Source organism: Pinus tabuliformis, chromosome 6, assembly GCF_031772625.1.
Source record: "Pinus tabuliformis cultivar Carrire ecotype Pingquan chromosome 6, CPIR1, whole genome shotgun sequence".
Lineage (NCBI taxonomy): Eukaryota > Viridiplantae > Streptophyta > Pinopsida > Pinales > Pinaceae > Pinus > Pinus tabuliformis.
Window position 1 is genome coordinate 843,649,051 of NC_142292.1, and position 11,896 is coordinate 843,660,946.

Sequence of the window (11,896 nt, forward strand, 5' to 3'; positions counted from 1 at the left end):
AGAACTAAACGCTGGAGGACTCAATTTATTTTTACAATCACTGTGAATATATGGTTTTTAGTTCGTCCATACAAATCCCCCATATATATATATATATATATATATATATATATATATATATATATATAGATATATATATTAACAATTCCAAAGATACATATAAAATAAAAAGGAATAACACAAATCCAAAGATCCAATAGAGATGAAACCTTGTTCTAATACCAGATTTAAAGACCCAGATTTAAAACATATAAATTTCTTACAACAATCAATGTTATTAATAATGAACAAAGATATATTCATTTGATTAGCATATAATTTACGAAACATGAAAAGCGAATACTTACCTATAAAGCGAAGATACACCTTACTAGAGATTTTAGAGTTGTTGTGCTATTTGAATGTCTGACCACAATAATGTTTTGGGATGACTCTCTACCCAATCATTGGCTCATTTACACTAATTATTTTTACAATTGGCCACCCCGAGCCCTCAATCAACTACTACAACCAATGAATCCTTTGTCTCCAAGCATTCTTTTTCGGAAAGAATGAATGTGTCTTATCTCCCTTTCATCCATTAAATAGAAAGGGAATCTGAATGTACACAATTTGTGTGTCATCCTGCCAACTTCTATTTTTCTTTGTCTTAAGTTTTTGTTAATTTGACATTCTTCTTAATTTAATTCTTGCTTATTTTATTCCTTTTCCATTTTAGTTAAATGTACTTATTATTACTATTTTTATAGTTTATTTTAATATTTATTTGAACTTTAACTTATTATTTATTATTCTACTATTTTTAACTTTTCTTCGTTATTTATTATTTTATTTATTTATTATTATTAACTTCTCTTTATTATTTATTTATTTATTTTACTTATTTATATTATTTCATTCATTATTATCATTATTATTTATTGATTTATCAATACATGACATTACAATGGTGGGATATGGGTATGGTGGTCTTGAAATCCTGACTATGGCCATGGAAATAAAATAAGTGTCATAGGCCCTCTATGATGTTTCTCGAGCTCAAGCATTATGAACAAGTCCTAAAACCACCAAATATGAGCTCTCTAGGTGGTTCTTAGCATGGAAAATTTTAGGGGCTAATATTCGTAGGTGGGCTAATTTTCCTTGATTTTTCCAACAAAAACGATACGCAAATTCCCATTTTTTATAAAAAATGATTCGCCCAAATTTTACAATATAAAATTATTTTACCTTAAAAATCACCAAAGTTATATTGAGAGTATATATATAATCATTATAAATTTGAATAATTTTACAAATACATGAATAAACATTTTATAGTTTCCATATTAGGGACTACTGATATTCCCCAATGTTTTTAAAATTTTCCCTAGTTATTAGCTTTGAATTGCCCATGTTTGCACCATTACTAGGGTTCACAAATAAAGAATGGGTCTTGGAGTCTTTACCATAATGGGAAGAAGAAAAAAATGGCTTTATGCCCCAAACAAAGATTCATGGGCTCAAGCACCATAAGTGAGGCCTTAAACCACCATACAAATCCTCTGTAAAGGTAGTTTGTCCTCTAGGTGGGATATACGTGCTATTAGAAGTTGTTTCATAACATGTATGGGTCTGAGGAACTTGATCATGGTCAAGGATGGAAACAAGTGACTTCGGTCATATATGAAGATCCTTAATTCTCCACACAAGACCTTTACAAGATCTTTACAAGAGAACTTTTTTATCCAAATACATTTACATGATTAGTAAGTTTTACACGCTAGAAATGGTATTGGGGTCTTCAACATGTTTAAGGTAGGGAAAAAAGGGAATTAAATCCCAAATTAAACTTTTTATGCTCCAATATCATGGAAGAAGCCTCAAACCACCACACGCATACTATATATGGGATATTTAGCCTATGAGGAAAAATGGATGAAATTATGAATTTGTTTGCAATAGAAATATGCATAAGGGTCTTAACTATATGGTTAAAGAAGGAAACGAAGTGCTTACACCTTATATGAAGCTCATTAACTTTAAGAACGTAGGATGAGTCCTCCGATCACAACGCTGTTAGAAATTATATATTACATATATACATAGACACAATACAATTCCCTCATATATAGCGAGGGGTTGCCTTCTAGGGAAAAAAAACCTCAAATTAAACATAACTTCTACCGTTAGATCTCTGCCTAATGAACGGCCCAGATTGACTATGAAATTACAACATTTTACAAGGCAATTTTACATCTATTTTTAGCTTCAGGGGCACTGACCCCGATACCCCCGCCAGGGGGGGTTCCCAAAGGTCACAACCGCCCCCCTAGACCCCCACTACAATGTATATTTTACAGGCGACTTTTCCGCCCCATTACGAACTGGGGTCCAATGTGGCGATACCTTTGAATACAGAAGATAATCAGGCTCCACACCCAACAATCTTCCACTTGGAGACTGATTATAGCAACTCCACTGCTGCTTCATTTATTGGATAATGACTCCACTTTAGACCTGACTGTTTCTCATCTTCTTCATCATACTTGAAGACCAATTGAAACTGAGCAGACTCTCAGTTTCTCCCTGGTTACAACTTTTGTTAACATATCTGCGGGATTCTGGCTAGTGTGTATCTTTTCCATCTTCAACTATCCATCTTCCAGTGATGACTGTATGAAATGGTACTTGATATGTATATGTTTAGTCTTTGAATGAAATGCAGAGTTCTTTGCAAGATGTATGGCACTCTGGATGTCACTGTATAACCTGCCAAACTCCTGCTTCTTACCCAATTCATCCAGAAACCTTTGTAACCAAATCATTTCTTTACAAGCCTCTGTAGCAGCAACATACTCTGCTTCTATTGTTGAGAGTGCAACAACACTTTGCAATTTTGAGACCCAACTAACAGTTGTTCCACCTATAGTAAACACATACCTTGTGGTGCTCCTCCTGTTATCTCTATCACCCGCCATATCTGCATCAACATATACCTGTAAAATAATGTTTGAACCACCAAAGCATAATGCTTGATTTGTGGTACCTCTCAAATACCTGAGAATACACTTTATTGCCATCCAATGTTCTTTTCCTGGATTGTTCATGTACCTGCTTACAACTCCCACTGCATGTGCAATATCAGACCTTGTGCAGACCAATGCATACATTAAGGTTCCAATTGTTGATGCATATGGAACTTTAAACATATCAGTCATTTCTTCCTGAGTCTTGGGACACATTTCCTTACTTAGTTTGAAATGGCTAGCCAAAGGTATACTAATTGGTTTTTCATTCTGCATATTAAAGCTTTTCAACACCTTTTATATGTACTGACTCTAAGACAATGTTAATTTGTGATTCTTCCTGTCTCTAGTTATTCTCATACCAAGGATTTGTTTTGCAGCACCCAAATCCTTCATTGCAAACAAGTTTGCCAATTTTCTTTTGAGCACATTTATTTCCTACATGTTAGAACCTGCAACAAGCATGTCATCTACACAAAATAACAATATAATATAGCTGCCATCATTTTGTTTTTTAGATAAACATAATGATCAGACTGACATCTAGTATAACCTTTTTCAGACATAAACCTATAAAATTTTAGATACCACTGCCTTGGAGCCTGTTTTAAGCCATACAAGCTCTTCTTCAATCTACATGCTAGTTTCTCCTTCCCTTTTACCTCATTTCCTTGTGGCTGCTGCATATATATCTCTTCCACCAAATCCCCATGGAGAAAGTTGTCTTTACATCTAACTACTCAAGACGCAAATCTTCAGCTGCTACTAGACTTAAAATAGTTATGATTGAAGTCATTTTAACAACAGGAGAAAATATCTCATCAAAGTCTATACCCTTTTTCCGTGCAAACCCCTTCACCACAAGTCTAGCTTTATACCTTTGTCTACCTCCATCCTTTGCCTTCAACCTATAAACCCATTTATTCTACAATGTTATTTTACTTGCAGGCAACCTGACTAAGTCCCAAGTCTGGTTATGTACTAAGGAGTCCATCTCTTCTTTCATGGCTTGCTTCCACTTCTTCCTAGTTTCTACCTGCACTGCTTCTTCATAACATTCTGGTTCACCAGAATCAGTCAACAATACATAATATAATGAAGGAGAGTATCGTTCAGGGGGTCTACTTATCCTCGTAGATCTTCTAACACCACTTTCAGGTGTTTGAGGTGCTTGTTGCTGTTGTGGTTGTTGTTCTAGTTATTGGTCATTATGATTTTCAGGCACCATCACTTTTTCTGTGATCTCTTCAAGCATCATGTATTCTTTGTTTTCTTTTTCCTGTTTCTTTTCCTGTAGTTGATCCTTATACAAAACCTTTTCATTGAATATGACATCTCTGCTCCTAATTATTTTGTGTTTTTCATAATCATAAAAGCGATAACCAAAATGATTAACACCATATCCAATAAAGGTACATTTCTTTGATTTTGCCTCAAGATTTGTTCTATTTTCTTTATTAATGTGGACAAAGGCTTCACAACCAAAAGTATTTAAAAAAGAGTAGTTTACCTTTTTACCTGTCCATGCCTCCTCTGGAATACCACCATCCAAGGAACTTGAAGGCCCTCTATTTATTAAATAAATAGCAGTATCTACAGCATCTGCCCAAAATTGTAAAGGCAATCTTACATGCAATCTCATGCACCTTGCACGCTCCATGATTGTCTCATTCATCCTTTTTGACACACCATTTTGTTGTGGTGTTCCTAGAACTGTCTTCTCTCTGCGAATTCCATTTTCTGAACAGTACCTATCAAACTCTTTTCTGCGATATTCACCTCCATTGTCTAATCTGAGACACTTCAACCTTTTCCCTGTATCATTTTCAACCAAAGCTTTCCATTTCTTGAAAGTATCAAATACATCAGATTTATTTCGAATACAATAAATCTAGGTTTTTTTGGTTGCATCATCAATAAAAGTAACATAATAACGAGAGCCACCGAAAGATGATACCTGAGCAAGTCCCCATACATCTATATGCACAAGCTCTAACTTTTCACTCTTCTTTTCTTTCCCAACTTTGAGGAATCTGACTATCTTCTGTTTTCCATAAACACAATTCTCACAAAATTTTAAATCAACATGCTTCAAACCTGGCAACAAATTTCTTGAGTGAAGAATCTACATCCACTTCTCACTCATGTGCCCGAGTCTATGATGCCACAATGTCGTATCTTATCCTGTAGAGGTTAAAGCATTAACAAAATTAGAAATACCATTGCACAAATACAATGTACCAACCTTTTGTCTTTTTTCTGTTACCAGGGCTCCTTTAGTGACCTTCTAAGTTTTATGTGTGAAAGTAGTTACACAGCCTTCACATCCCAATTGCCCTGTTGAAATCATACTTTTCTTCAGATCTGGAACATGCCTTACCTCCTTCAATAGCCATTGATTTCCATTTTGTTGTTTTATGAAAATTGTACCCATTCCAATAGTTTTACCGGGTTTATCATCACCCAATCGAACCTATCCAAAATCTCCTTGAACCTGATCATGAAAAAGTTTCCTATCAAGTGTGGCATGGAATGAGGCCCCTGAATGTACCACCTAGGCATCAATAATATTTTCTAATGAAAGAATCAAAGCATATTGCAACACATAACCTGTCACATTCACTTCATGATTGTTTTCTTGTTGTGTGCCTCCTTCTTTTCCCTTCCGAGACTTGTAGTCTTTCTTCAGGTGTACTTTCTTCCCACATTTCCAACACACTATCCCCAAACTAGACTTGGATCTGTATTTTCTTGACTTACTGCGATATCTAGGGCTCTTTCCTCTTTCCATTTTTCTTCCCCTAAGTCTCTGCAGTCAAAGCATTACCTGATGTCTCACTAGAGCTTTTCCATCGCATTTCCTCGCTAAGGATTGCACCGACAACATCATCAAACTTTAAAGTACTAGATCCAGAGACATAGTTACTAATGGCCATAACTAAACCATTTCAATTTTCTGGCAATGAGCACAGAAATAACAGATCCCTAACTTCATCATCAAAAGTTACCCCTACAGAACTTAACTGACTGGTAACTATATTAAATTCATTTAAATGATCAGCAACAAATCCACCTTGTGACATTTTCATATTAAATAAACGCTTCATAAGAAATACCTTATTTGAGGACGAGGGTTTTTCATATAGTTTGGCCAATGTTGACATTAAGCTCTATGTTGTCGTTTCCTTTGAAATATTAAACGCTACCAACACCGCTAAGCATAGCCGTATTGTTCCAAGTGCTTTTCTGTCGAGAATATCCCATTCTGTGTTTGTCATACTCGTCGGCTTCTTTGCCTTTCCGCTCAATGGTTGGTACAGATCTCTCTAGTACAAATAATCTTCCATCTGCATCTTCCATAGCTAGTAGTTTTGGTTGTTAAATGTTTCGACCCTAAACCTACCATCTTCTGCCATTGCTCCCACTCGAACTAGGAACCCTTCTCTCCTATGATTTTATCAACCAAATAGACCTTTGGCTCCGATACCAGTTGTGAGAAAGTTATATAATACAGATCTACATAGATGCAATACAATTCCCTCATATATAGCGAGGGATTGCCTTCTAGAGCAAAAAACCATAAATTAAACATAACTTCTATCGTCAAATCTTTGCCTAATGAACGGCCTAGATTGACTATGAAATTACAACATTTTACAAGGTCAATTTACATCTATTTTTAGCTTTGGGGGCACTACCCCTGATCCCCCCGCCAAGGGGGGGTTCCCAAAGGTTGCAGTCGGCCCCCCTGGACCCCCCTGCAGCGTATATTTTACGGGCAACTTTTCTGCCCCATTACGAACTGGGGTCCAATGTGGCGATACCTTTGAATATAGAAGATAATCAGGCTCCACACCCAACAAACACAAAAAGTATATGGGGATCTTTAGCCTCCAAGTGTTATTAGGGGCGCCATTATTAGTTTTTGACATCTTGAATGCATCTTTGGGGATGGATCTCAAGGCCTTTCCAATAGTCTAAGAAGGAAAAAAAGATTCATGTTTATCCCTAATAAATTATTCTCTGCTCAATTACCATGAATGAGGCCTCAAGCCACCACAAGTGCCTTTCCAGGGAATATTTGACCTCTAATATGATATGAGAGACATTAAGAGGTTATGCATGAGTTAAATATATGAGTCTCAAGACTTTGATCATGAAAGAGAAAAAATTAAGTGACTTAGGCCCAATATGAAGCTTCTCAAACACGGGTATTGTGAAAAAGTCCTCTAATTCTAACCACCATGCAAGGCCTTAGTATTTAAATAAAGGTTCTTAAGCTCAACTAATACTAATGAGATATGAGACCACCATACACATCTTTTATAGAGGACCCATATCTTCTAGGTGAGATATAAGTAGCATTATGAGTTTTTTTTGGGTGCACTTTATAGTCATTAATGGAGAGATATTTCCCCATAATGTTATGTGAAAAATAATAAAATAATACTGGCATTATACAATTAAAAAACAAAAAAACTTTCTAACTTTGAGATATATAATTCCTTCACCACTCAATAAGGAGTTGGTAAATAACATGTAGAGTTAACATATGATGTATATTAATAACCAAAAAAATATTTTAATTTAAGTAATAAATAAAATATTTTGATATTCATATTCATTAGATAGATAAAGTAAAAGAAAAAAAGATATATTTACACTTTCAAGATTGAGAGAGGTGTTATTGTGTTGAGAGGCCCAGCCCATTATAGGGAAGATGTGTGAGTTTGCCCATTATAGGGGAGATGTATGAGTTTGTCAAATGTTGGGAAAGATATATATAAGAAAAAAACAAATTAAGAAGTGTGCACTTCATATTCAAAATAAAACATATATAAATGCAAAATGTAAGAAAGCTAAAATGAAAAATGTATAATGTAAAATACAATCTAAAATGTAAAGCAAAATGTAAAATGTAAAATCCATCTAAATTAAAATAGATATATTTAAGTTTAATTAATAAACACATAAAAACTTAATATTTACAATAAATTTATGATATAGAAAGATTTTTAACCATGCATATTCACCCCCTTGTAAATAGGATTTGTTACAATACCATGAGTCAATATCATGGCTTATCAATAACAGATTTAATTAATAAGCACATAAAAACTTAATACTTACAATAAACTTACAATATAACAATATTTTTAACCATGGATATTCACCCCCACTTTACCATGAATATTTTCAACTTGTAAATAGGCTTTGTTACAATACCATGGCTTATCAAATGCCAAAAAACCATAACTCATTTCACAATCAAAATAATTTAATTTTATAACATTTTTGTAATTAAATATAAAAGAAAAAAATTATAATTACTTTTTAGATATATTTAAATCCTCTATCCTCACCACTACTAAAAATATTTCGTAGATATTCCAAAGAGAGAGAGGGAGGGAGAGATGAAGTTGAAAGGGGAGAGAGAGGTAGGGAAGAACAAAGAGATAGAAGGATAGAGGTGGATAAAGAGAGGGAGTGACAAGGGAGAGATGGAGAGAGAGTGAGGGAGAGAGGAGAGGAGGGAAGAGAGAGAGAGATATGGGAGGTTGGAGACAGAAGGAGGTGGGATAGGAAGGGAGAGAGAGGAAGGAAGAGAGAGAGAAAGAGAGAGAGTGAGGGAGAGAGGAGAGCGAGACATAAGAGAGGGAGGTTACTTTTATATGTAAAGTGTATAATTAATTTGAGCCTTAAGAAATCCAAGCCTTTTGTAAAGATTCATGACTACCACTAGCAAGAGTTGTATAGAGACTACATGGACACATGTAATAATCACGCACATGTATAAAGTATATACATGTGGAAAATTAATTTATGATGCTAGGTAATCATACGATAACTAACAATGTTATTTTTTTATATAAACCAACCTAGGTCTATTTTAACTCTGGATCTACCAAGTGCCAAGAGGGATCAAATCTCTTCAAGTGCAAACCTCTTTTAGAGTGCAAAAACATTTCATCCCTCTTGGCGCATAGTAGATCTAGAGTTAAGATGGATCTAGACTTGTATATATATATATAGAGAGAGAGAGAGATGCTTTCTTTTCCCCATAAGAGGGAGATGTATATTAAAATATTAATAACAAAAAAAAAATATTGTGGACAATTATGAGTAAGGTAAGATATGTACTTAAAAATATATTAATAAAAATAAAACAAAATTGATATATGTAGGCTTGAAAAAAATTTTATATATATATATATAACAATTGAAAACAAATGTTTTTTACTAAAATATTTTACTGATGTGTTGTTTAAAATGAAAAAGAAGTTATTTAAAATGAAAAAGAATAGCCCATAGGGTGTAGAATAAATAGTGATGGGGTGTATTTTTAAGTCACTCTGTGATGTGAAGGTCATTTGTTAGAAACTTAGTGGGAAAAAATCCAACCATGTTAAGGGTTGGTGTGGTCGAGGTTGTATGTGATCGTACGTGATTTTGACAACTTAAATGTTACTGAGTCACGGTTTCTCAAACCATAAGTCAAACTTAATGTAATCTCTAAAAAACTTAGACAAGTTGACCCAAAAAAAATCAATAAAATTCACAAACATAAAATTATGTATAAAAACATCAAATCTTTCCAATTACCAACTTTATTTTAAACTTTACACTCTTTAAAAAGAAAAAATTGTTCCTCTAAAATTTAATCCCGCATACTAACAGTAATACAAATAAATCTCAACTTCATAAAACGTCCATTTTAAAAACCTCTTAATGTCTCAATTTTAAAAACACCATGTTAAATTAAACTATACAAATCCTTATACAAATAAATCTCAACTTCATAAAACATCCATTTTAAAAACCTCTTAATGTCTCAATTTTAAAAACACCATGTTAAATTAACCTATACAAATCCTTTATCTTGAATTATGTTGCACAAATTTATCACAACACTCTTGAAAAAGATCTCATTATTATACTTTAGTTTTACACAAATTCATTTTATTGAATTATGCTCCACAAATTCATCCCTCTTGAAGGAGCTATCTTTCTTATGCTTTAGTTTTTCTCATTGATGTAAGAAATCGAGGAAAGAGGGACCATTATATGCTCACCGGTTAAAGAGAACCTCAAAGAAAACCATTGGTTTTTCTATGTAGCTTTAACTTTGTTGGATCAATTTGAACGAGAAAATAGTTGCCCTTAAAACCAGTTGGTTTTGTAGGGCACCCTCGCAGAGAAGAAAGATATTGGTTTTTTCCAATCGTATGAAAAATCGTCGCCGTGTAATGTAATCCTCTTTGCTAATGTATTCGTGGTGGTGAGGTAAGATGAGAAACCATGGTGGTTTTGATATGACCCATCCACACCTTCACCGATCCGTCAAGACTTCCACTATAAGCGGTAGCTGAGTTGGCGTTGAAACTCATGGCGAGAGCTATGCATTTGACGGGACCGATGTGCTCCTCCATCAGTGCAATGCAACATATTCCCCTGTTACCTGCTTCTCATTTCCAAACACGAATTGTTGCATCAATGGGGCTACTCAACAGTAGATCACGAACGGTCTGGAGACAGAGAACTGGGCGAAGATGGCCCCGAAGGAGACCAGCATAATGCAACATTAGGTCGGAGAACCGGTTTTCTTCCCAGTAATGAATATATCCATCGTAACATCCCGCGTATAAAATGGATAACCAATACGTTTCGAGGGCGAGGGATTTTACAACAGATCGTTGATTGCGAAGAGTCATCATTACCTCATGCTTTAGTTGCCCACGACCTGGCCGCCTCCATACCTTCACTATTTTCCCATCTGATCCGCTGAAGAGAATTTCGTCGCTTAGCACGACAATGACATTGACGGCCTCAGTGTGGGCTTTGATGGTCTTGATGGCGCACGTCAACTCCGACACTTTCCACACCTCCATGCTCTTATCGAACGATCTCGTGTACAACAAATCGCTTTTTGTATTATATGCAAGGCAGGTCACGCTACCCGTGTGTTCACCATGTCGGTGTCGGGGAGAGTGGCCATGCGCATGTCGAATTTGTTGCTCTGGGAGCGTGGCCACGCACATGTAGAATTTGTTATTTGGGTGCGACCGTTGCCGGAGGCGTATCTTGTTGTCCCCATGAGTGCTAAAAAGTTGATCGCCAGCAACAAGAAGAGCCTTGACGTTGCTCGATCCAGATTTGAGACAATTATGTGGTGGGAAATCCAAGTGTCTTCATACTGTTATGGCTTTTCTGTCCATAGGTTCATTATTGCATGTTTTTTTTGCTTAACGGATGTAGTAGTACACGTTTTTATGGAACTCCATTTCTTACGGATTCTGCGAGGGGGTTTAGGAGGTGTAAATGCTCTTCTTTGTGCAGTAAGTGTTGCTCTACATTTTTTGGGACGTGTAACTGCTTTATTTTCTGGTGTTGTTTCAACACACACTTCTTGTTCTTTATTTTTACTCTCTTTTGTTTCAATAACTAGTACATGTGACTTTCTCAATAAAAGCACATAAAACTATCTTAAATATGGATGTAACATGAGCTGAGAGGGATTCAATTTCTTCACGTGTGTAAATTTTTTTATGAGCAAACATTATTTAAATGTTTTGTATAGTCATTTTTTTTTAGTTTTTTAAAATTTTTATTTTGGCCAACATGAGCAAAATTTCAATTTTGATGAAAGACGAACAACGTTATACATTATATTGGGTTGTAGAATGAGTCAAGATCCATGTGCCTCCCTGTTGTTGCAATGAATGAATTATGATTAACTTGATTAGTGCATGGTTGGTTAACCAGATCTTTGGATGTTTTTCCATATGTATTGTCTCTGCCATATGTTGTAAATATTTTAGCAGATAATAGGAAAAGTTTACCAGTTGCCCATTACAAAGATGTGTCAATAATCGAAAATGAGAATTGAA

At 35.0% G+C, this 11,896-nt stretch overlaps 1 protein-coding gene across 1 annotated transcript; it reads right to left on the bottom strand.

The window, feature by feature from the left end:
* Positions 1-10,474: 10,474 nt before the first annotated feature.
* LOC149261512 (protein JINGUBANG-like) lies at positions 10,475-11,047 on the bottom strand. The gene has a single exon (XM_089369515.1). The coding sequence runs from the start codon at positions 11,045-11,047 to the stop codon at positions 10,475-10,477; it is 573 nt and encodes a 190-aa protein (XP_089225641.1).
* Between the last annotated feature and the right edge of the window lie 849 nt (positions 11,048-11,896).

What these genes read in the sequence shown, in the direction of transcription:
- LOC149261512 (XM_089369515.1), bottom strand. Translation starts at nt 11,047, where the DNA reads ATGTGCGTGGCCACGCTCCCAGAGCAACAAATTCGACATGCGCATGGC.